The sequence below is a fragment of the Rhea pennata genome, chromosome 3 (assembly GCF_028389875.1).
Source record: "Rhea pennata isolate bPtePen1 chromosome 3, bPtePen1.pri, whole genome shotgun sequence".
NCBI classification, from domain to species: Eukaryota; Metazoa; Chordata; class Aves; order Rheiformes; family Rheidae; genus Rhea; species Rhea pennata.
Window position 1 is genome coordinate 46,961,026 of NC_084665.1, and position 25,838 is coordinate 46,986,863.

At 40.3% G+C, this 25,838-nt stretch overlaps 1 protein-coding gene across 5 annotated transcripts in view; it reads left to right on the forward strand.

Annotated features, from left to right (window-relative positions):
• The window catches only part of FAM120B (family with sequence similarity 120 member B), an 85,435-nt gene extending 62,292 nt beyond the window's left edge, over positions 1–23,143 (forward strand). For 4 of the 5 annotated variants that reach the window (XM_062572222.1, XM_062572224.1, XM_062572221.1 and 1 more), the window contains exon 11: positions 22,954–23,143. In XM_062572222.1, the coding sequence (XP_062428206.1) occupies positions 22,954–22,984 (31 nt within the window). In that variant the 3' untranslated portion in view covers positions 22,985–23,143. Of the gene's footprint in view, positions 1–752; positions 995–22,953 lie in introns of those variants that run through there. The other variant, XM_062572225.1, reaches the window with a different exon arrangement.
• Positions 23,144–25,838: the final 2,695 nt, after the last annotated feature.

Consider the following 25,838-nt stretch of genomic DNA (forward strand, 5'->3'; position numbering starts at 1 on the left):
ACCTGGTATGCATCATTATGGTAGTTTAACCATCTGCAAAATACAGACCACAATATCTCACCTTGCATCAGGGCGTAACTTCTGATTAAGTTAGACTCCACCAGAAAAGAGTACCTGGTCATGATATCAAGACTTCAGGTATTGCAAAATTCATCATGTTTGTATCTGAGGATTACATTTCTGTTACTACAAAAGATATTCTGTGCCTTACATGTAGCTTAAATTTGTCTAAATTTGGTATCCACATATTTTTGTCTCTGAATTCTCTTGATGTATTCAAGGAAATCGGAAAAGAAATCCGAACAGAAAAATAGACAAAAAAATCAAGTATATCTATATCTTTTTTTTCCTACAATGTTCTTCTTTCTATAAGAAGAACTATATACTCCAGATTTTTTAGAACATTGGTAGCTGCCTCTTCAGCTGCATCTTCAGCTATACAAAGACATGAAAAAGTGTGGTGCCAGGAATCTTATGCCCACAGTAAAAACATAGGCTCTGAAATGTCCAGTGATTAGAGCAGATTTTCAGAGATACCTATAAATCTGAAGACGCACCTTTGAAAATACTCTGGAAATTAGACTAAAAAATTTACCATAAATACTTGGTACTTGTCAAGCACATTACATTTTCTTTGGCTTCATGAGCAGTTTGAGTACTTCAGCTTTTCACAGGGTTTTTTGTTACTAGAATTATTTTGGTGTTGATGTTTATGTATCATATTTGGCTGCTCACAGTTGTTTGTGTTTTAGATGGCCCAGATGACTACTCATTACTGAAAGTGGATGAAAATGGATAAGAAAACAAGATATATTTTTATGAAGTACAGTATGCTGAAGATCATAAAAATGTAATCAGTATTTCAAAAGCAGTGGTGGGAAGACTCTGATCAGAAATTTATCCTGACTGTTTATTTTCAGTTACATTTTATTTTGTATCCTTTTTGTTTCTAGCCTATTGCTTAAGAAATAAATATATACAATTCTATGAAGCAGTTACTATATAATCTAAAATCTTGTTTTGAGCCCTTTACAGAAATCTTGTTGACGCAGTTAGGAAAATCAGTCGTAGTAGAAATACATAATAGAAATAGGGACCAAAAAGTAAAGGGTAATCATGTGTCAAAGAAGACTGAAGGAATTTAATTAATTCATCTGGTTCTATTACTGAATGATAGTAAAAAAAAAAAAAAAAAAAAAAAAAAAAAAAAAAAAAACACTTTTGATAAACTTTAAGGTCTTCCTGTGCTATGAAAGAATGTATGTGCTTCCGTCCTGTACACAAAAGGATACTTTTCTGTAATGCAAAGTGTTTTTCACATTCATTTCAGAATTTAAAAATCTTTTTTTCTTATGGCCTATGGCTTGCTAATTCCTCCATCATAAGTCTCAGAAAATGAGAAAAGTGTAGCTAAAACGTTCAAGAAATGTTTGGAATTAATTTTTTTGTGTGTACAAAACTGCTACAGCTTTAATGTCTAATTAGTTAGGGGCCATTCAAAGCTAGGTCAAATGCAGTGTCCTCTATTTGAACATCTAGAATTGTCCTCCGTATGTCAGATCTTAAATCTTTAACCTCAAACTAAAGGCTTCAGCATGAGTCTCTAACCAGTATGTTTTTGGAGAAAGTTGTAAATCAAGGGGAAGCTAGCAGGCATTTTGAGTGCATTCATTTTTTTTAATAGCAGTTGTTTGAAGCACAGAGGGTAAATTTTTTTCTCCATTGATATCAGTGGTGAATTATTTGTAGATGTTCGTGGGGCAATAATGTTGCTCTGTACTTATAAGATAGTCTTAAGGATATAAGTAAATGAGCAGTGTACAGGTAAGGCAGTGAGGTATCTCTTGTGTTAATTTTCACTAGTCTATTACTTATCACACAATCTTAATCACTGCTTTGGAGAGATGTATATTTTTAGAATAGTGCATATGTACACTCAAAAATAAATCTGTCTTTAAAAGTGTTTAGCATGAAGAAAATACATGTTATTTTTATGTCTCGAAAGTATAGATCTAATTTGGAAATCTGTTTTCAAAAGGAATACTACAGCTACTATACAATTTAGATTAATCCTCAAGGTACAATGATTACTAATTTAAAAATTGTTGGATTTAGTCCATTTGTTATTTAGTCCATTTAGTTAATGTTGGTTTTGGGGTCTTGTGCAGGTAACTGTTTTAAGTCAACTGTCAGTAGAACTTTTCCTATTTAGTATACATGTTGTCTCAATGTGAATAGTATTGTCAGACACATAACATGATACTATAATTCCCTCATATGTATTTTTTTGCCTATAACTCAGTAAATATATTCTGTCATACCCTGCCTATAACAATAGTCCAGATAAACAAATAAATTGGCAACAGCGTAGCATTTCTAATTCTATTAAAAATTTGAATAGACACAACTGTAACAGAATCTGACTTGTATTCTAGGGACTCTCTGATGATAGGGGCATTCCTGCTTCCTTTTTCTACAGATTTGTCACTGATCGTAATTGTACTGCCTCTTATTTCTTCAAGCTCTTTTGGAAAAATGTGGCCTGAGTTTTATGAAAAGTTCTCTAGTTTCAGGAATCTCATTATGTATAATAGTGCATTTAGAAAGAATGTAATTGTGTGCCAAGGTCTGTTAGTAATTCCCACTGTAGGTTCTGATATGGGGAGAGATTTCTGTTGGCTTGAACAACCAAAATTAAATACAGTTAGAGTGGGAGTTTTGCTGTGCTAGTTGTGGTGTGTTATGAATTATCAGTAATAATTATGCTAGACCATAAGCAGAAGCAGCTATTATTATGATTTCCAAGCCAAAGTTTTTTGTTTTGGGTGGTTTTTTTTCCACCACCAGGAATCAGAGGGTCAATGCAGAAGCGTGAAGTTGAAACATGGAGGTGCTACTTTACTGTCCTGATGGACTTTAAGTTAATTAAAGTACCACATAACTTATGGAAGTAGATTACATACAAGAAAATGGCCTTAATGATACTGATCTGATAGGATTTCCTTAGTATTTGGGCTACTGGGATACTTTAAATCTGTACAGGAAGGAGAAAAAAGACACACATGGATTTGAAGTGAAGAAACTTACCTTGGTAAGGGGAAAAATGCAAGAAAAGCATTCTTATTCCTTGTTTGTCTTTACTACTGACTGTCTCCTCTAGCCTGTGCAATGTGTAGCTGCCTTTCAGCAGATGTTCACTGAAATTTTGCTGTTGATTTGTTAGCTGTTCTTCAGGAAAGGAGTTAAGAGAACTTTCTTTAACATCAATAACTTAATCAACTGTGACTAACAGAAATAGTGACCTGATCATTGTGAGAGAAGAGAATGGGAAGACATTTGATGACTCCTCCTTTATCTATATGCTTCATATCTTACGTTACCTTGCTCATCTGTGACACCATTGTTTTGGGGATCTGAGGGCTACAGAAAACACTGAGTTAATCTTATGATGCCTGTGACACTGTAAGCAGCAAAAAGTATGAATTTTGCCTGTTTTATAAAATGGAGAACTGCAGTTTCAATTGCTTTGCTACATTAATAAACATTGCCCTCAAGCAGAAGGGAACAGCAGTGCTAAAGCTCTGCAAATTGTTCTGTACCATGTTTTCTGGGCAAAGCTGTAAGGATAAGCAAACATGCTATTATTCTGAAGAAGTTAAATGTTGAGGAATAAGATCAAAAGTTTACTTGCTCATATTTCAACATTGACTCCCTTTTTGTCAGTTAAGAAAGGAGGGAGACTAGTATATACTCCTTCCATAGAAAGGTTGATAGAAGATCTTATTGTGTTGCAGAGAGCCTCCCTCCTCCTGAGAAAGCCTCTTCTAGTGGTATAAGAGCATGGGTAGCTTAGTAAATAAGAGGATATGCCACATAGGCATATCATACTGGAGAATATAGGGGTACCATGACAATGTGTGAGACTCAGGTGAGGGTGCCCTTTTAGATAAATTTTAGTGATCCGGTAATGTTACTTCTGAATCTAGTCATTCAGACTTGCTGAGACCACTCGAGGCAGGGCTTGGTTGTGGTGGGTGTACAAGCCACAGTGTGTCGTAGTGTTCTGGGTACAGACATGCCTGAGAGCCACGTGGGTGGCTTCACACTGAGAGTGTTACCAGGCTCTGCCACCAGCTCCCAGGTGTTTGACTCTGCAGCTGGGTGACCTTGGATTCAACTGGTGTGTAAGAAATAGCTGTGTGAGAGAGTTGTGATGTCTTACGGGAGGCTGCTGCTCTCAAGGGCTTCACTTAAGCCCAGGTCCTTGCCCTTGGTCCTTCCCTGATCTTGCAGATATGCTTGTGTCCAGCCTGGTACCTTGCTGATCCTGCCTATGCCTTGCTGACTTCTTGGCTTGACCTTGGATGTGCCTTGTCACCACTTCTCTGAGAGTCACTGGGTTGTTCTCTGAATCTGGTTACCATCACCAGACCTGCTCTATTTTTCTTGTTCAGGTACCGTGAGATTGCACCGTTGTCAGCAAGGTCACTGCCCTGCCTGCACTGTCACTATCCACTCCTGGCTTGTCTTCCCTCGTGGAGCAGCTCACCCTTGCTGCTCCCTGAATGTGAATTTTAAAGTCCAGGCAGCACAGATGGTCAGGGAGTTTGGCTCTGTGTACAATAGTAATTGAACAGTGAAAGCACAACAAATTTGGCTTATGGGACTAGTTGCTACTGCGAAAAAAAATGAAGACAGCCGCAACCAGCAAGGTGTCTGTATATTTTTCTATATGGTTAGGAGCTTGCTTTCCTAGATCTTGAGAGTGACATCTCGAAATTTCTCACCCATAATTAGGCTACTGAGTAGACTGTGCTTGGAAGTTACACAACACAAATGTGAAATTGGTTCAGAGCTTGGAAATTCATTTGTTACAGAGTACATTCTTGCAACTGATGCCAGCTCTGCTGGCAGTAGCCTTTGAAGTCCTAGTCGTAACATAAGATGTTAGGTTTAATCTACAGCACCTTCAAAGGCTAGAACATCTTACCTGGATGTCCATCTTTCTCCTAGAGTTCTATACTTGAGACAACACATGATGAGTTGCAGTTTTGTCTGTAAAAGGCATAAAGGGAGCTGTAAGGGTATTATGTTTGAATACTCATCAGCCTAAACATGGCGTTTAAGCTCACTACAGAGGTGAGGACCGATGTTTGTCTTTGCCTGTGTCAACTTTGCAAATATATCTTTATTGTTTAAAAAAAACTAGAGTCATAAGAACTTGTCTGTTCAGCCTAGGAATCAAAACCAAATACTGGCCCTGATCTTTTAACGAGCGCCAATTTTTGCGTGGAGTAGGAGTTAGGCTAGCGCACAGCTGAAAACTCTGTAATGCACTTGAAACCAGAGTGCACACAGGATTTCAGCTGTAGTAATTTCAGTTTCTCTTTTCTCTCTCATGTATCTCTAGTATACTACAAATAGGAAGACAGACGTTTAATTGGGGTCAGGGAACTGCTTTGACTGCAAATTTTCAGCCACCCTGTGTTACCTTCTGCACTAAGTAGTCATATTGGATATCAAAGTTGTGTTTCATTAGTAGGCAAGATGTTGCTGGTGTAAGCATCATAAGACTCTTCTCTTTGATTATACTTGCGCCTACTGCTCACTAGGCCTGCAAAGATGAAGAACTTGATGCGCTTGTCTGATACATTTCTGAACCTGAAAATGACAATCTAGGGCAACCAGGAAGAGACATAAGGTAGGAGGGATGTATATGAGATTTAATGAATTTAGGCTTTTATTTTTGTTTTGATTCTTTTTATTCTCCCACAGTTAGTCATTAGATCACATATTGAATGACCTACTATTGTTAGTGGTTGAATGTATAAAAAGGGAGGTAATCAAGTTAATATACTTAATATAGGCATGACTTTTGAGGTGAAATACAAATACATTGGCTTTGCATTTCCAAGCAACTGTAATAAAAGCTAACATTTTAATTGTATGTATATGTTTTCTATGCTAGAAGACATAAGAAATACTAGATATAAAAAAAATTCTGGATATAAACAATCTGACAGTGCTTGATAACTGAAAGTTTTTTGGTAGAGGATGTTGTCCCCTGTATTTAGTTAGCCAACTATGAAACTGGGCTTTGGACTCTGAGCAAAATACACTGTAAGAACAGCCCTGTTCTCAAATGTGGTTTCTGAATATGCCATGGATTACTCAAAAAGTCACTTTTAGTGAAAGCAGTCATAATTTTTAGAACTGTGATACGCAACTTGCACATTGTTTTTCACATTTGGAAGTTTGAACTCAACCATTCAGAAGTTGTCAGATCCAGCTTAATTTGAGTCAATGGTTCATTTGTTTGATAATAATAGGAGGCACAGCAGGCTCTGTATTTACTTTCTGAGAATACTTTAATTTTCATTTGCAATGAAGATGCAGCTCATCTAAAAGTATGTAAATGTATAATGTACTGCCTTTTGATAGTCATCTTTGCCCTCTGGTTTAATTACCCACAAGATCCTTCAGTCTGCATTCTGCTGGAGGGTTTTCAATTTGAGTAACATTTATTCAGGTTTGAGGCTTTCTGGTGATAAAGCTAGACTTCTGTAATGTGCATAAGAAAGATCACATGTTTAAATGTGTTGCTTACAAAATGTGGTGTAGAGGCTGACTCAGAATCTTAACCATCTCAGGGCAAATTAGAAAACTTTTTGAGAAAGCTTTTTCCTTGCTATTCCCGTGTTACTAACAACACCCACAAGGGAAGGGCTTTCTTCTCCACCTTTCCTATGCAGAGGACAGACCCCATAAAGGAACAAAGAGCCAAGGTTCAGAAGCAGGAGAGCAGCTGCACAGGTGAGGCACAAAAACAGCACAGAGTATTAAAAAGTTGGGCTGTGCATCCAGAACGAAAGTGCCATGTATTAGAAACAACTCAAAAATTTTCTAAAACTTACTGGACTTCCATCATGATTGCAATATGCTATCAGTTAGATTTTTTTGTGAGTCTCTGCATATGCAGGCTGATTTTGCAACTCAGTGCGATCCCCTCCATGAGTCTAGTCAGGTATTTTGGTTTATGCTTTACATGAAAATTACATTTTGAATGATTTTCTGAAGTCACTGAACAAAAGAAGCAATTAATAATCTCTAACTTCATCAGCCTGTTACTCTGAGGACAGACTTGCTTTACTCCTTTGCATCAGTGTGTATTACATTAATTCCTGGCAGCAAGTAATGCTGTAAGAAACTCTTGCTCTAAGCAAGTTAAAAAATAGCATCAAAGAAAAAAAATATTAAGTGCTAATAGAAGCCAGCTTCTGTGTCCTAGCACTTGCTTGTTGTGAGTAGAAAAGAAATTCTAAAATTGTGATTATGCATTTATTTACACTAACATTTTTTTGCTTGATCAGTCCACAGTCCCTCCCTCTCCCCATTGAACATCCCCTCCTCTCCCTAGTGTATTGGCCCAAGCTACCAAGGCTGATGGCTTGTTTTAGAAATGAGGATCTGAGAGAAAAAAGTGATCACCTCCTGATGCTTGTGCTCCAGAAGTGCAGTGATCCAAGAGCTAGTTAATTGCCTCCAGTAGTGCTCACTAGGGGCTACAGCTGGAGCCAGCCTGCAGCATTTAGTTGTTGGGAGGATGAGTGTCCAGGCTGCTACAGACTGAAATGCATTTGCCCTTCCACATGGTGGATATGAGTCTGCCAAAGGGGATGAAAAGATTTCAACCATGAAAAGGAAGTACTTCTAGGTATGTGAGGGCAGAGGGTATGAAGCACTTCTGTAAGAGACTCTGTAGCTTTTTTCCTCCCATACTGAAGTTTCCTTACTTTTTTTTTTTTTTTTTTTTTTTTTAATCAAAGCTCTGAAAGGCCAGAGGGCCTTCTCTGATTTCTCTTGGTTTTAAATTGAGTCCACCAAGCAAGGAGATAAGGCAGTTTGAGTGTAGAGGATTGAGAGGCTGTTAGGCCAGAATTGCTTAAAAAAACAGAAATTAAGGGCTGTTTTTTCTTGGACAGTTTGCACAACTGACTTCATATTAACTGCTTCCTTTTGGATGTGTTAGCCTGACAGTGCTGGGAAATTAGCCCAGACCTTCTGACTTCTGATCGGTTTCCTGACTGCTGGAACACAGACTTGTATGACAGATTGCATCCAGCACAGTAGGATGCAGAAAGTAGTTAATGGAAAATAGACTGCTTTGATGTTCAGTTCTGGTGGGCTGTTCCTCTGGTTTAAAGGCTAAACACCTATTGTCCTCTGTAGGAGTCTGCTTTACTAAAAGCTTTCGCAAAATCTCTAGTTTCCAGATTTGTTTTCTGAGACTGTGGTTTGCTTAATTTCTACATTCACTAGCCAACAAATATTTTCAAGAGTGATTTGTGATTTTTGAGTCTCTTAACTTCAGATGTCTCAGACAGGGCCTTATTTCTCAGAAGTTGCTGAGTGTGTGCCGTCTTTTGCTAAAGCAGACGTCCTTGAAGTTTTTCCATTAGAGCAACAGAAATGAAGGTACCTAAACACATTGCCTCCTCTCCTGAAAAATGAGGCTAGCGCTGCAGAGATGCACCTTACAAAACAGGCTTGGTTAGAATTAAAATATGGGGTAGGGGGAAGGGTGAGGAGAGTGAGAACAAATACAGTAACAGCCTATGATTAGAAATCTTAACAATGACAGTGAGTTCAGTTTAATTTCTAACTGCTTAAAAGCAGGCCTGGGGAAATGCTGTGCTTAGAAATGCCCTGGAAAGTGCAGCTGGTCCATGCACTTTATCTTGAAAAGCAAAGGATCTTTCCCATTTTGCAGTAACACTGCCATTTACTGGGCCATACCACTAGCAATTTGCAACAATGAGAGGGAAAAAAAGCTGCCATTTGACCTAGAATGCAATTTTCAACTAATTAATAAAGTGACCATTAGTGCCCGAGGGGATAATAACAGGAATAAGAACAAATTACTGTGGGGTGCAAAGGAGGCTTGGGCATTGTATTGCAAATTTCTTATGGCACTATTCTTCTTTTTTTTCCTCACTAATACTTTTAAAGTGCCCCCACTCAACACTTGCTCCATGTAGGACCCTTGCAAACCACATAAGAATTAGCCCTTCAAAGATCAATCAGGATCTAATTGTTGTTAACAAAGTGCCACCTGGAGAGAAATGTTACAATATACCTTCATTACAAAGCATTCAATTTCTCTCTCTCTCACAAGTCCTGGCTACAGAACAGACAAAAAGAAGCAGTTGCTAGCATTAAGATTAGGCACCTGCAATTGCTTGTAAAACGCTGCCAGTCCCTGCAGAAATATGCTCCTAACATTACATGAGCCTCGTCAGGACTGTTCTGTTTATGCTTCCTCTGAGCAAATCTTGCTGTGGTCCCTCTATTTGCAGTGCGTTAATGTATCACTATCAAATTGATGGGGACGTTAGGCAAAGCAACTACACCGGGTGCTGTGATCTGGCATAGACTTCAGGAACTGCTCTCACTAAGGAATTTTTGGGATGTTGTGCCCTCCTGCCATCAGTGCACCACAAGCAAATGTTCAGGAAGCCCCCAGTGAACTGATTTTGAATGCCATGATCTTCATTTCTGGTAACAGGCTTTGTCTGCCCTGTCAGGGATTTTAACCGTCTGTGCTAGGGCTCTGCAGCTTCACAGGTTAAAATTCAAGACAAATCCCATATTGCCCAGTAGCTGCCACTTCTTAGTTACATAGCTGGGGCTATATTTCCACAATGGTTTAAGTCAGCTGATACTATTGATGTCTGTCCCTCCTTCTGTCTGCTTTCTTGTGCTGGCACTGTCATTCCTCTGACATCCTAAGCTGAATCCAGATGCAAAGCCAATAGAATTTTTTTGAAGCTGGTTTAATTTTTCTGCTGATTTAATGCACTGAACTGATTTGCTCTGTGGTGACACAAGTGTCTGTTTGCAAGGGCAAGTTTGGGATCTCGTAGCTGAAGACAGAAGTACAGTGCCAGTGTAAGTGAGCTCCTGCTGGCTGAGATACCTACGTATGTCTGCACCATGCGTGTTTGACTGATAGGCAGCTAGTGACACTCCTTCAGTTGGCATTTCCAGGCCTGGCAGCCAGGTGTTCATCCCTGGGGCAGTCACCATATGCAGCTGATGTGGAAAGAGGCTTAGGACAAGGCTCTCTAGTTTTATTGCCAGGTAAACAGGCCAAGGTCAGTCCCAGGTGTTTGTGGGGGGGAGGCATGCCTAAGTGAATTTACCTCATAGTAAAATGAAAATGCTTTTTCTTCACTTTGGGTAGTTCAAGGCTATCCTGCCTTGTAGACACCAGTCTCAGTCATTTAGATACATTAGTTACCTTCAAGTTAAAAAAAAAAAAAAAATCAGTATTTGCACTGGTTCCCAGGGGTTAGCCACTGCACACCCTTTTCTGCCTAGTTGGTCTGCTCAGTCTCCTGAGAAATGTTTCCTACTCTGCTTGTGCACAGTATAGTGTGCTGGATAAACAGAACAGAAATCTTGAACCTCCTTTGATTTGTGGCTTCACAAAAATGTCCAGTGGGCCACTTTTTAGACAGCAGGCCTGCTTTGCTTATGTTTTGTTTGCAAAGTCGGGGAGTTAGCTTGACTGAAAACTAACCTGATCAAGGAACTAAAAATAATTATTAGTTTTTGATCTGATCAGTTACCAGATCTGTCTGCTGTGCGACTGCACAAACACTAGTGCCAGCACAAAAGAGAAGCAAAAGTAAGTAGCTGGGGGAAGATGAGGGAACACAGGACCTAACCTTTAGTGGGGACTTGCTCCATTTTAAAGTGACCCCACCGTCTCTTCCCAAAGGCCAAAAGTCATTCCTGAGGACCCTGAGACCATGCATTGAAAATCAGTGATGTAGAGAACAGTTTCTCTTTGGGTCATTCTCCTTCCTCCAGTTTGGTTCAGGCATATTCAATCCTCAATTAGTTCCTTGGCTGGTAGTTATGATGATTGCCATCATTAGGGCTGTGGAAGCAGGCCACTGAGGCAGGTGAGGGCAATGCTGCCTTTTCCAGTCTTTTCCTAGGGCAGGTACTACATTAACGTGTGTGTTCAATTCCAGCTATGTGGTTCCTTTCCCTGGACTGTCAGCCACTTTCCAGTCGTTCCTCAAAAGCCAGAAATTCAGTCAGATACTTCATTTGGTGGGTTGTGCATCATGTTTGTGTCCATGCTAAAGAAGCATAATTAGTAGTTAGCTCTTACATAGTGTGTCTTATAGAGAAGGAAATTGCTTTGTTAAGGGTAATTCACAGTGATAAATTGGCAGAAATTCCTTGGAGGTTCTGGGATGTTCATACAGTCTTGAGAGAGAGACTGGCTCACTATCCCGATGCATTGTGCCCAAGAGTTTCCTGTGGGGTCCGCTCCGAGAAGCAGTATTTGTTAGAGAGTGTTGACCGGGTGCCGCAGTTCTGTGCTAACCTGCCACAACCCGCAGTCACAGGAATGCATGGATTGTGGCTACCCTGCAGAACTAGTATGGCTGGTGCATTGGTTCTGCTGTCTCAGTTTGAGTTCAGTTAGTAGGTAATGTACATCCTCGTGAAACTTTTGCAATACCTACAGTTTTGATATAAAAGCATTAATAATCTAATTAGATTATTTGGAAACATTGGATTAGTCTTTACAAACACATGAAGAATGTCAGCCATCTGGAGTCTAAAGTATTTTTTTGTCCACAAAGATGTTAATATGTGTTTCATCAGTACTATGGCATTAATCCCAGACCTGATTGACCAAAGTGATTTGCTATGTCAGGGAACAAGCTGTAACAACCAAGTGCTTTTTAGGGAGAGTCTCAGTCAGTCAGTTGGCTGCATGTCTTGGTCACACCTGGAATATATTTATAGCAATGATAAGCCATTACATGTAGAAACTATAATTTTGCTGACTGTTCCATAGCATGTTACAAAGATAACATATGGTGGGGGTAAACATTTCAAAGCTGTTGAGATTACATTACTGGCTGCATCTCTAATCAACAGTAACAATTAACCTAACCTCAGGGGAACCTCTGAGTCTGGTATTGCAGAGTAAAAAAGCCTGCAAAACCAAGAAATGGAAGGCAAGAGAAAAGGAGAATGCTACAAAACTGCACAGGATTACCAAAAGATGGTATCTGGCTGAACAGAAAAATTATATGTTTTGTAAAGCCTTCTAAATCACCTCTAGACAGAGCTTCCAAAATTGCCATAAAAATATACCAGCCCAGCTACAAACCTTCTTGCTACTCTTTGCTGTAGAGAATGATAAAGAATGATAAAAAAACAATAGCAGCATCTTACAAAGATGTTTTTTTCCTTCCTGCTCAGTCTCCTGAGAAATGTTTCCTGAAATGAGTGGGAGATAGAGATTAACCTTTGGAAAGTGGTTGCCTTTGGAAAGTGGTGACTGTAGCGAAGCAAAACAAAGGCAGTGAACAAGAGAGAGAAATAATCTTTTATTTTGATAAATGTGAATGTGCTTGTTGTTCTGAGGATCAGGAAGCTGAAGAGTGAGGAGAGGTGGAAGCAATCTCTTCTTTCTTTCTCTTCCTCCCTCAGACTAGCCATCTGCCCAAGCCACTATCTGCACCACTTCAGAGAACTGAAGGGATCACTGGAAGTGGGTGCTCAGTTACTTCAGCCAAGTCAATTCGTTAATGGTCCTGCCTGGAGGCAGGGATCTTCTGGAGAATTAGCCATGTGGCCTCTGACTGCCAGCTTTACTAGAGAAGTTACCTCTGTTGAGATTCTCTGTCTCACACAAATGCAGACAGGAGAAACCGCATGCCTAGTACTTGTCTTACTGAATAACTCATCCCTTGCAAATATATTCCCTACTTACCCTGCATAGGTTCATAAATAGTACAAATTCAGAAGATGTTTTCTCTAGTAAAGAACATGTTATACTGAATCAGACCAATCTTCCTGTGTCATAAAAGGCTTCATATGTTAAATGTCATTACAAATGTCGTGAACTAGAAGATACTGTCTGTACGTACTCTCCTTGCAACAGTTTTGTAAATGGTCTGCATTATCCCTGCAACTTAAACACATACTTTGAATTTTCCTTTTTGAATTTATTTATCTTTGCCCATCCTCAGCTGCAATGTAAGAAGCATGTTGATTATAAAGGAGATGTGCTGATTTAACCTAAGTGAAGATTCGCCAAAGCACCAAATGGTACTGTCTGAAATAAATAGTCTTTGAGGCAGAGGGGCTGCACTGAATTAGTATGTATGTACAGGCTTTGCTTGTGTATGATGGGAGAAAGGAAAAAAACATTCCATATGACTGGAAGAGAACCCCCAAATAACACTGAAAGAGATGGGCTTCTGACCACACAATCCCAGACTTACAGATTGCCTTTTTGATGGCTAAAAGCCATGGATGGCATAAGCAGCCTAGAACATAAGATTGGCACCCCTCAGGCAACTGGCATCCTTATCCTTGAAATGAATCACAAATGGTTCAACTACTCGGTCTTTTCAGCTTAAAAGTGTCCTTAAAAGACTTTACTAGACTTAATAGTGCTTGTCGCTGGAAGTCAGCAACAAGAACATGTACTTGGGATTCCTTACTGCTCATGCAGAAATCTGCATTTTAAATGTGATTACATATCCAGCCATTTAGGTACATCATTTATTAGGGAGTTATTACTGAATGCTTGTTTTTGGAGTTGATGAGTACCTAATTTGGCCTGCTGTAAGATGATATTGTCTAATCACTAGGATATGGGACAGAGTTAGGAAAGCCTAACATCAACTTACTCAATGACCTTGGTCAAGTCACCTCAACTTCTTTTGCCACCTGTTGTCATCTGCTAGAGTAGAGCCTGTCTTTCTCTAAAAGTCTCTATGAAGCTTAGATCCATTGGGCACCGATCATGGTAGTGGATGGCCACTAATGCCACTGGAATATTGCTCACAATAACTGTAGTGCTGAGGCTAAATACAGAGGTGCACAAAACCAGAAGCTGCTTGACAATACAGGCACTGGACTCTCCACACTACTGTTTGTTAATTGCTAAAACAAGTCTGACAATGTTTGCTTCTCAGAAGTACTGTGGGAGTTAATCTGTAAGATTATGTGATTGAGCTATAGAACCACAATATGTGTGTATGTGTATATATAATTTTTTTTCCCTAAAATCTTAGGAAAAAGAGGAGAAAATGTATGAATTGGTGCGGGGGCATTCTGGGGTCATCCAGACTGCAAACCTCTGAACAAATTCATGCTCTCCAAAGAAAGACACAAGGAACAGAGACACAAGAGTTTGCCATGCCCAAAACAGCTTGGCAGTCCCCCAGGAGCAAAGACTGGCTTCACTGGAGGGTCTATTCTTCCATTAACAGAAGAGTTGTGAGTCCCATTAGCGTTAAAGGGAGGTGCCTGCTAAACTTTCCCACGCATTAGTCGACGAAAAGACTTCTAAAGGTATTAGGAGGTAACAGAAGGTTGTTGCTGCACATGTTCCCTTTCTTCATTATTTGCCTGTAATAAAGCTCTATGCTTCCACCATTTAGACATATCTACTTGACATCTTGCTATCTGTCACAAAGAGGCATTCTGAAGCCGTCCAACATGCTTTCCCATAATCTTCAGTGCAAGACTATGAATATAAAACTTGCTTGTAACCTGTTTGCATACTGATTCCCTATGTCCCAACTCAATCTATTGTTGATTTCCAAGGACTGTAGTCCCCTTTCAGTCCCATTTTTTTACTGAATGCTCATCTGCAGGGATACATGCCTGATTTTTTTTCCCCTGTGGCTATAAGATTTTTTGTCTTTTGTAGCAATCTTTAAAGTTTACTTTGGGGCTGAGGAAAGTTATACCCTATCTGACAATGTGTTGTAAGGGTTTATTTAATCCTGTGGGGCGTTTGGTTGCATTCTATTGGGGGAGGGATGGAGAGAGAAAAAGAAAAAGCTGTGGAAATCAGTGGAACTGGAGATCTAGAGTCCTAGAAGGTGGCACTCTTTAATTAGTGTTCTTGGGAAAACCTGCTTGTGATGAAAATAAAGCCCCATCGTTAAAACCCACTGCATTTTCCTTTTCTGCCGCTGAATGTTGTTAACAGTGTTGCACTCTGGTTAAGTAAAAATCTAAAACTGCAGTGAAGTGTTAGTAATCGGTTCCTGAGCAGATTCCCTAATGCTATTCACTTTTCCCTGCTAATCTTCCTGTGTGAGTTATAACAATGCAGCACCAAATGAGAAGGAAATGTCAGGTTATGTTTCAGGGCCAGCCTCCTGCCCACCCTCCATCTGTGCTGATGTCAGTGCTTATTGGAACATATGCTGCCTGTTGCTCACTGACCATCTGTTAGCTGAGCTGATGAAGTGTTCCCGTTGCTGGGACAACGGAGCCCTTGATTGTCACTGGCACCGCAAACATTTTCCGCTCGGGTTTCACTGTTATCTGTGCTCTGGAATGGCAGCCCCGGGTTCGGATGGGTTACCCCGTGCCTGCCTTTTCCTTCGGCTTGCGGGGGCCAAGCGATTGCACTCAGAATTCAGGTTACAAGTTTTAGGGCAAACGTAAAAGGCTGCGTGCTAGTGCGTACACGATGCTCGTGATAAACTTTGCATTACAGGCTGAGATCTAAGGGCAGGCACACTTTCCAGTGGGAGCCCGCTGTCAGTCGGGGGAGCATCCAGGGCTCACGGCTCAAACGTTTGTAGCTATGAAGATGTGCTACAGAGGTGTTTTGGGAGCCAGGCAAAGGGCTAGAGATGGGCAGCTTTTCCCATGGATGAAAGTAATTAGCTCTATAATTACTGTGTTTTATGTTTGTGTCTGACAACCACAAATCTTCCAGGCACAACTGAATACTACCACATGTAATCATTCCTTCACCATGTAGGCCTCAGTTTGTACAGTGAAAGAGATGTTAAGCCATAGTAACGATAATTTAACTGTTCGCCCCATGCACCCTTTTTGCAGCTCTGTCTGCTGAGCCTTCTCTCTCTCTTAAAAATGTCTGCAGACATTAATCAATCCTTCTGACAAGCCTATGGGGCTGGCAGGTGGTATTCCTGTTTTAAGGAAAGAGAGAAGCAAAGTGTGAGAGCTGGCACGAGAACCAAGGCATGCCTACATCCCAACCCTTGCCTGCTGAGATCACTAGACCATGCTGACCTTCATTATTCGCCGAGAGCCCCGGCTTAGCCGTGATGCCAACAGAGCTGCATACCAGACATGAGGGCCAAGTAGCTATGTCCTTTAGTTCTTTTAGTATTATATGTGAAAGGAAAAGAGCAGTATCTGCTAAATAAACTTTTTGGGTGAAAATGACTGTGATAGCTAGGCTCAGTGCTGGGGTAACTGGGGGAAGCTTGATGGCCTTCAGGATGCAAGACGTCTGCATGCTCAGTAGTCTTAAGCCGTGGCCTTCACTCTGGCTAGCCTTTCTGCCAGCTCCTCTCTCTTCTCATGGTTTTGAAATCCTCCTGTCTTCTGTTCCTAGCACAAAAATCCTCTTTCGGTTTTGAAGTCATCCTGTCAGATACCAGTGCCTTCTTTTCATGTGGCTTTCAAATGCTAAACTCTTCAGAAAGAGCGTTATTCTTTTTTTCACTGTATGCATCAGTTATGGCTTTAATTAAATGACTGAAACAAAAATTCTCTGTGCTGAGAAACTACATGACGTGTGTGGTAGAACCGAGTAAGATATTATACATACTGACATAATCCTAAGCGTTAATAGCAATAATAGTGTATATCTTCAGCAAATGTTACTATTTCAGGTTGTTCTGGCACAGCAGACTGGTTTTATTCACCCTGGGGACAATCAAATGAACAAATTACCAGAAGGGCAGCACAGGTGGGGATTTACATTGCATCGTCTGCTCTGTGGTGTTGGTTGGTGTTCGTTGCAAGTGTGAGCTGTGCTCCACTTTTGTTGGGTGGCAAGCTGAGGCTCTTGCCCTGCGTTTATTGTTGTTATGATAAAAGCATTTTATCTTTAATTTATCAGTTACCACAATGGCGCTTAAGCACTCTACATTTATACACTATCTTGTGGCAACTCGTTCGGTGGCACTTTCTGTTTAAATCCATTTCAGTGTCGTTTTTTGTTGCCAGAATGGTAGAAATGTGCCTATACATAAATGAAAATTGGGCCAAATTTTTTCCCTTCTAAGAACCTCTCAGAGCCTGGGGTTTTTTGCTGGTTTTACAGACCTAGGCTACTATGCTTTTTGAATCAAAACAATGCAGAATTTAACAATTTGCTTTAAAATTTTACAACTTGAATTTCTCTTAATCAAAAAACATGAAGCAAAACTGGTAGTATAAGCCACTATGTATCCAACCTGTAGCAAGATTTGTAGTTTAGAACAGAAAGTGCTTTACACCGGACAGGGCTGTATGTTCTGTGGAGTTATTGGACTCCAACAGTTGTACTGATCTGTACATGTGGCAGAGAAGATAAATTACAGCGTGGACTTAATGAGCGGTGTTTGAATGGCAAGCGTGATAAAGACTTTCAAATCTTGGAGATACTGCTAAGAAGGTCGAGATGAGGCATATATTGGTGCTTTACCAAGAATTTGTAATGACTGGGCATTTCTAGGAAGGTGTAGCGCTAAGGCTCATGTTGAAATTCCCTATGATAATATTACTGCTGCTTTAGTGGATAGCTTTGGAACAGTTACTGTCTTCACTGTACAGCGGTGAAGATCTGTGGTACTGCAGCCTATCTGCAACACTGGAAAGTAAACTTTAGGTATTCTTTTGAAAGCTTGTGTACAGGCATCCGAGGTACACATAGCCTCGGCTAATGCTTGTGAAAAGCCAGTGGAGTGGATATAGATTGCCTGTTTGATGTTGCTTGGACAGATATCAAAACTGGTTGCAAAGGCACAGCTGTGCTGCCAGGAAAGCTCCTCGGCTGGTTGACATCTATTGACTTCATTGGAGAGATGCTGACTTTTACCAGGCAAGGATCCCATCTCTGCTGTGGCTGGTGTGTTAGCCATTCAGGGCTCTGTTTAAACACGATTTGCTGAATTTGGATGGTCGAACCCTGTGAAGAACAATAAATGCTGCAAGGTTTGCAAAGTGGGGCTGTTGTGTATGCTTTTGTAGAAAAATCCTGGCCTCAGTGCAGCCAGGGGGCTGTCTGCCGCTAACATCAGTTGTGTGAGGATTTGAGTTCTGGAGATCATTCTCCACACAAATTAATTAAAAGATGCCTTAGGTAGGTGTCCAACAGGCACAGAAGGAACCCAGCTCTCTGTTACTGGTCTGCAATCCCCAGTTTTCCAGCTGTCACTATGTAACACGGTCTCCCCCTCACGTAATTCCTTCCTGTAGTCCAATAGAAGTCCTCTAAAGAAGAAAAAAAAGAGAGAAAGAGGAACAACAAGCAAGTAATCCTGTCACACGATCTGCCCCAGTAGTTTGGGGCCTGTTTCTCTTTCAGGGGCTGTGAGCAGGCTTTGAGGTGCACAATAGAGATGCCTTCTCCATTGACTGTGGAGCTCAATGAGCCAAACTCGGCGAGAGCCCCGATAACAGCAGCAGCAGCAGCAGTGGTGCAGCACAGTAATGGGCCCAACTGTTAACTGATTTAACACTCTGCCAGCTGCAGTCCCTGAGCTCAGAGAGGAGCAGCGGGCCTGTGTGTCTCTCTGAATATTACCTTTCAGCCAATTAGACATATGTCACTTCAGTAAAATGTTTCGTGTGTGCTCCCATTGAGGGAGGGTTCTGCTGGAGAGAAGGGGAATTGCCTTACCTGCTTTCCTTGTGAATGTGACTTGAGTAGGGATTTGTTGTTGTTTCTGGTGGTAGTGTCAGTGTTGGTGCAAGCGCTTAAAGAGGAGTGCAAGGGGAAGAGAACGATTCTTGGTGCTCCAGAAGTTTTTCAGCCATTCTTATAGGCCACTGGGGCTAGACTTTTACAGTAAAAGTGAGTTTGACTCATTACATTGAAATGAGACTTCTCTCATCACTTGAACAGAGAAGTTTAAAATCAACATCTGAATTGGCTTGAGTTTGCTTCACATGTAAATACCCCTGATCTCAAAGAAACTTTGGATTCAGGTGAAGTAAATAGCTGTATACGGATGTCAGAGGACTAGTGCTGATTTACAAGAGATAATGAAAAAGTTTTGGTCCAACAACAGATTTTACAAAGAAGCGCAAAGTAAAATTGTAACTTGTGTGCTGTAGCTCAGGGGGAGCTTTGCGGCCTGCTTAGTGGGTCCAAAGAATAATTATCAACTTTATCATTGACTCAGCAAGCACAGGTCTGAGGTACTGCCCAGAGCTGCTCCAAAGTCAATGTTTTTAGGACGTGGGTATTCACAGAAAATAAATATTACGGATGCTTATCTTCAGAATCAGTGTGGAAAGCAGAAATGTTTATATTTGTCACAGAATAGGCATGCTGCTTTTTATTCCTTCAGATTGATTGAATATTTTTATTTCAGTAAGGTTTCATTGATGTCAATCTGCTTGATTTTGCCTTTTATATTGAAGTACATTAAAATGCATATGAAATCGTGGTAAAATATGGGAAAATTATGGCAAATTTTTAAAATAAAATTTCTAATATAATGTGTTTAAAATACTTAAATGATGTAAAAGTCAGAAACAAGTGAATTGAAGTTAAAAATTTGAGCCAAAATAAGGTCCTTTATCAAAACAAAATGAAAAAGTCAAGATAACTGTTTCAATTTTTTTTATCATAGCAGTGTGAAAATTGAAGCATTCAAGGGGTGGGAACTGATAGACAAGAAAACATTTATTTTAAAATCCTGGCCTAACGCTTTCAAGCAGGCACTTTTTGCTAACACTACTGGTGAGCAGAAATAAGGGACCAAGAGCTGTGTGAATGCTACTTACCTTTCCAGCTGGAGGTGAGTGAGACAGCTGCATGGGTTTTGATACTATCAGGCCTGGACAACAAACTCTGTGTGACGTGCAAGAAAAGAGGGGCCTGGGTAACGGCTGCAGCTCCTCTCGCTTGTGAGAAGAGTGCTGAAGCTGAATCACCAAAAGCCATGAGGGTGAAATGCTCAGTGAATAGGTGTGATCAATTTATTCAGTTTTGGCTTTCCCAAGTTCATTCTGTATTTTCCTTTGGAGTCTCTTCAGTCATCCTCCCATATGGTAATAGGGAAATAGCGCTTGTCAAGGCAATGAAGGCTGACATTATCTTATCCCATATTTGGGGGTGAGGGATCAAGTTGGGACCAAATGTTTAGGAACAGTCTTTAAGTACTCAATCCTTTTCATATCGAACAGCACCCGAAGAAAAGCTTGAGTCTAGATTTGGAAAGAAAAACTCTCTTTTTCCCCGTACAGTGTTTTGACCAGGCAGTGATGAAAGGATTATGGAGTAGTAATATATAAGCTGGAATGAGATGCTCTTTGGAAGATCTCAAGGTTGTGGTCAGACAAATACTTTAAGTTGGCATAAGTTGTAAGTGTTGATAAAAGAAGTAGTTCCACACTTCCTCTGCTACTGACTGCTTGTTCTCCTGTACTATTCTCGGCTTTTCCCCATACTGTTCTTTTTGCAGTCTGTTGGTGAACTGGAGCAGATTCAGCTGGAAATAAGATTTCAGATTACTTCTGAGTTTGTGAGGGAGAATTATGTGTGTGTGTGTCGGAGAGAGGGTATGTGTATGATACACGGTACCACAAGGATGGAATTGAGCAGCCAGGGCAGCGAGAGGTCCACTTTTTCCCTGTGTTAGCTCCAGCTTATTATATCCATTACAGTCCATATTCCATTTAAGTAAGGACAATTTGCCCATTTTGAACAGCTGGATCACTTACTACAAGAAGCCACTTGGACAGAGCTTACGAAATACAAGTGAGCGTCATTGCCCAGCCAGCAGCCAGTGGGCCAAGGACAGACATTTCCGTTGTTGGAAGTACTGTGGTGGCAAATTCTGACGATGCTCTTTGCAGATGTTGCTACCTGTAGACTTTGTTTAGATGTGGTAACTTTTGCAGTTGGGTATCTTGGTGCTGCTAAGCATGTTTTTGATAATGATCCTCCCTTTATCTTATTGCATATTTTGTGGGTAAAATACAGATTCTGAATACAAGTAGGAATCTGAAATGTTTAAATATACCATCAATAAACAACACTATTTCCCTGCTGTGGAAGCTTTGTAGATATTTATTGCACAGGTCTTGTATAATACCACACTGTTTGAACGTGGCATTTCAGATAATGTGATTATTCCTCCTTTCATGTTTCTCTGCCAAATCTTCACTGACGTGATCTGCACACTCTGTTCTTTCTACCATCAGTCACTTAGTTGGTATGGCTTGGAACTTGCATGTCTTTGTGCATTTTAATCCATTACTAATACATAAGCATTCATCAGTTTGGCAGGAGTGGACATTACACATCTGTAATTCATAAGCTTCAAGACAGTTTTGGGTGATGATGATTCAGGCATCCACTGAATGTCCAAATTCCCTTTGGCATCAGTTGTCCGGCCATAACTTGTTGGATCCAGCAGAGTGGGTTCGCGTTGCAGGAATCATCTCCAAATTCCTGCTTAATAGTTTGCATGCAGTTCACCCTGGAATAAGTAGTCTTTGCATGGGGGAAGCTGGCTGGAGTCAATTTCATCCCTTTTGGCAGAGAAGAGTCGATAATGGCATCAGTTGTTGCGCTTTTAGGGACAAACAGATGGCATGTGAATTTTTGTAATTTCTGAAAGAAACCTGATGAGAGCTCCCAGAGTTGTCCAAACGCTGAAAACTTACATTGATAATGGTATTTTCTTTGCCTGAGTTCTAGGACTCCCAGTTTTCCTTTGTCTGAAAACACACTAACAAAAAGACATGCAGGCCAGTCATTGCTCTGCATGCATCAGTCCCGAGGGAGCATGCTATTATATTACTGTCAGTGAATGATGTTTTGTGTCCGTTTTCCAACTTTCTCGTGCCTTAGCCAAGACCTATATTACTGCTGGATTTCACCCATCGTTTGAGCGTGCACTTTATTGTACGCCTTGCTTCTTTTATGGTGCTTTGAGAAGTTCTGTTTTCTGAAGGTGGTGTTTGATTAGTCAGAAACAGAGCGTCACAGCTGTATAGAGAACTCCATCATGTACCTTGCCTTTGTAATGTATCCTCCTCCCATCTTTCAAATAGGAATTGAATGAAGTTTAACTTATTGAGGGAGATGAGACAAAAATACGTCTACTATTTGGATATTTTGGTCTGCAGTCTTCTGTTGAATTTCTCACCCGCCACCTTTTGTTGTTATTGTCTGGTAAATGTTTAACAGTGTATTAACTCTGTGACTTTGTGCACCTTCGTTGAGCAGAGATGCCTTGTTAACAACACTCAGCCTTTGGACAAGTCTTTGTTAATAACACAGACAGATGGGACAGTGATGGTTTCAGGGGGGATTTGGTGGACTTTTTTGTCCCCCATCTGACTGAATAAGCTAAGTCTCAGCCACAGAGGTTTATCCATTGCTCTGTTCTTGCTGATGGGCTTAAGTCTTCCTTCTATCCTGTTAACATTGTATGAAGAAACCATGTGCCTGAAGCGTTTGACTTAATTCGGCGCTGTGGCCTGACAAGGCCACAACTCACTCTCACTGCACGCTTTGATGTCTGCTGTCCTCTGTAAAACTGCTCTACACAGCACCACTTGGATGCCTATTGATTTTTACTTGGTTGCTTTCAGCTCTGTGTTCAGCACTAAATTATCTTTGGCAAGCATATCCATCAACAAGTTGTCTGGTTACATGATCTGTTTCCCTTTGTCACCCTGGCTGATACGTACCTAGTGTCTCTCTCAAATCTGGTCTTTCAGGTTTCAAAGGATTTGTTTCTCAGTTGAAACATTATTTATTGGTTTACATTTTTCTTTTCAGATAGAACCACTCTTGCTTTGAGATAAAGGTTGTTATCATATCTGGATTAGCAAAGACATTTTATGATAAATGCAAAGAGTACTTGGTATACATAGCAAGTTTTTTTTTTTTTTTTTCTGCAGAATACTCGGTTTGGATTATCCATCGAGATAGTCTTCAGTGGTGTTATTTTGACTGCTTTTGATTTGAAGTACAAATGCTGACAACAGTAGTAATGAATGAACTCCATTTCTCTGTTGGAAATGACAAGGAACCTGGTTCTTTGCTGCAATATTCCGTAACCATGCATCAGCACATAGGGTCTTACTTTGAACAAGCAGTTTCTAGTCCTTTGTCTTTTCAAGTACTTGTAGAACTTTGTTTAGGGTTTGGATTTTTTTGATTTTCTTTTCATTATGGAAGACACATTCCTCTTCCGTGGATCCTGTTTCTCTGCTTTCCTAGAAATTTCTCCATTCTCAGCCATTTGTGCATTACTCCCTTGACCTTATGACATCCCAAAAGACCTTTCTTTGGCCATGAACATTTATACTGCTCATAATATTGAATGTGTGATGTTTCATTTTTGTTCAAGCATTTGGTAACATCCTGAAATAGTATCTGATTGCAGATCTAGGCAGCTCTCAGAAGAGTATTTGCAAATGCATGCTCAGATGTGGCTTTAGGTTAGGGCTTGGTCTTCTGAAGTTGTGTGACTGTGTGTGTTTTCTGTGCCTTTTCAAAGGTGTTCACTGGCTCCTCCCTTTTTACTGCTTGCCTACATTGATATGACTCTAATATTTCAAATGTACAATAAAAAGATGCATGTATTAGAAGCGTCAGCAAAGTTCATCGTCATGTAAACATGAGCAGAAGCAGCATATGTATAAAGAAACTGATACTGTGGCATGCAGTTATTGTTTGGTGACCACTTTGGAAAAGCTAATCAGCTTGACAGCTGTGATATATCATCAGACCATGTAGATAAATTCTGTAACAACAGCCAAGCTATACAGATAATGAAAAAACTGCTGATTCATACAGAAGTCCTCCTAACTCAAAATCTGCCCCTTCAAATTATATTATAGGGTTACTACCCTGAATCATTGATTAAGAGGAAAAGTATCTCCACTTCTGTGAGCACTCAAACAGCGATGGGAGGACAAATGTTCCTTATGCTAACCCTGCCCTTCGTTAGCCATGTAGAGGGTGTGAAATTTTAGCGAAAGAGCAGAATTCAGCAACTCACTAAGGTGCAGCAATTAGCAAAATAATGCAAAGAGGCATTGCTCTCAGAGCAAATTGAACCCAGTCAACGCTTTATTTGTTAGCACATATATTAGACACATATACAATTCTGAGTTTACTAGTATTTTTCTGGCTTCCTTTCAGACCCAGATGGATAACTCTGTTGTTACTACTAAAAACTCAAGCTTTTCTGTTCGTTCTCTACTTTCTCTCTAGTAAGAGAGGGATCTGGACCAGAAGACTGTTAAAATATATATGTTTTGGGAAGCATGTCATTCTCAGCAAATCAGCATATTTGACTAAATTTCATGTAGTTGCAAATGCCCCCACCAGCCCTGACCAGCAGTATTTGCTATACCTTAAATTAAATAGATATTTTCTTCAGAAAGCAATTGCCCATCCACAGCACTGTTAGCACAGCTCTTCTCCCACTCATCTTTCTTTGCTCCTTTCCCTTACTGTCTGAAAGCAAGTAATCAGACACAAGTGGTAACAGACCACCTAATCTGATGGACGAGGTAAATTGAATGCCTGTATCATACTTTGTATTTTTTCTTTGATTTGGATGTTCTGAAGTGATGCATAACGACTAGGAAGGGGGAATCTAAGCAAGAAATCAACAACATAAGAAAAATTGTTTAAAATTTAAGACAAAAAGTTCTGTGACACGAGCAGAGAAAATAACGGAGCGTGGTCTCAGCAGGACTTCCATTTCATGCTTGCGTTCTCTGGTGTTTAACGAAGTATTGGCCCTGATCTACAGTTTCCCCATAACTGAAACATTCATTATGTCTCCCATATGGATTACCTGCTAAAAAGCTTCAGCTTTCTGCAAAAGTCTTTTCCTCAATAATGTCACAAACAAGTGGCACCTGTGCCCAGATATCCATTTTCATGAGAGCTGTAGAAATTTCTTAAGAGAGCAATTTTGGCTTCCATCAAATTCAGTGGAAACTGGCTAGTTAATTCAAAGTTCATTAAGAGAGCTAAGCATATAGGGAGACAGGCAAACATACAGAAAGTTAGTGAATAAACCTTTTTCCCTAGGAAACTAGGCTTAAAATGGTCGTCTAAAATTAGGCTCTTATCTCTGAGCAGAGAGGTCTATCTTCCATCAACTCCTAGTGACTTCATCGCGGTTCTGAGTCATGGATGCTTTGGGCAGTTTCTTATCTGCTTTTGTGTGCACTCAGGAATCTTCTTGTAACAACTTGTCTCCTCTGAATATCTAGTGAGCTACAACGTACCTGTGTCCATCCCTACTAGTAGTAGTGAAAACCCAGAGCAGAGGATAACAAGCTGTTATGAACATGGACATAGCTCTCAAAATGTGACTTTTGATCCTGTTTTAACCATTTTAACCACTATGTGCTTGAACATCGGTTATTCTTGCATTTTTTTTTCAATTGCCTTGAAAAAATTAAGAGTCAAACACAGACAGCATATTTGTCTTTGAGCAAAACAGTTAAGGTAATTAGCCAAGGCAACTACTCAGTCTGTGTGGAGTGGAGCTGAGGAAAATAGGAGAAATTTCTTCCTGTGAATGAGACACCTGAAGTTATCTCCAGATTCTTAGTAACTGCTGTCAACTTGAAAATTTAGCTGGCATGCAAACTTGACGAGACAAAGCCCAAGCAGGAGGAAAAGGGAAAACAAGACGCTTACTTAAGAATATCCCAGAAGAGATTAGATGAAGATCCCTATACAGGAACTCTTGACACTACAGGCATAATTTAAGAGACTGTCCAGAATTAGACTTGTCAGAAAGCAGAGCTAACAA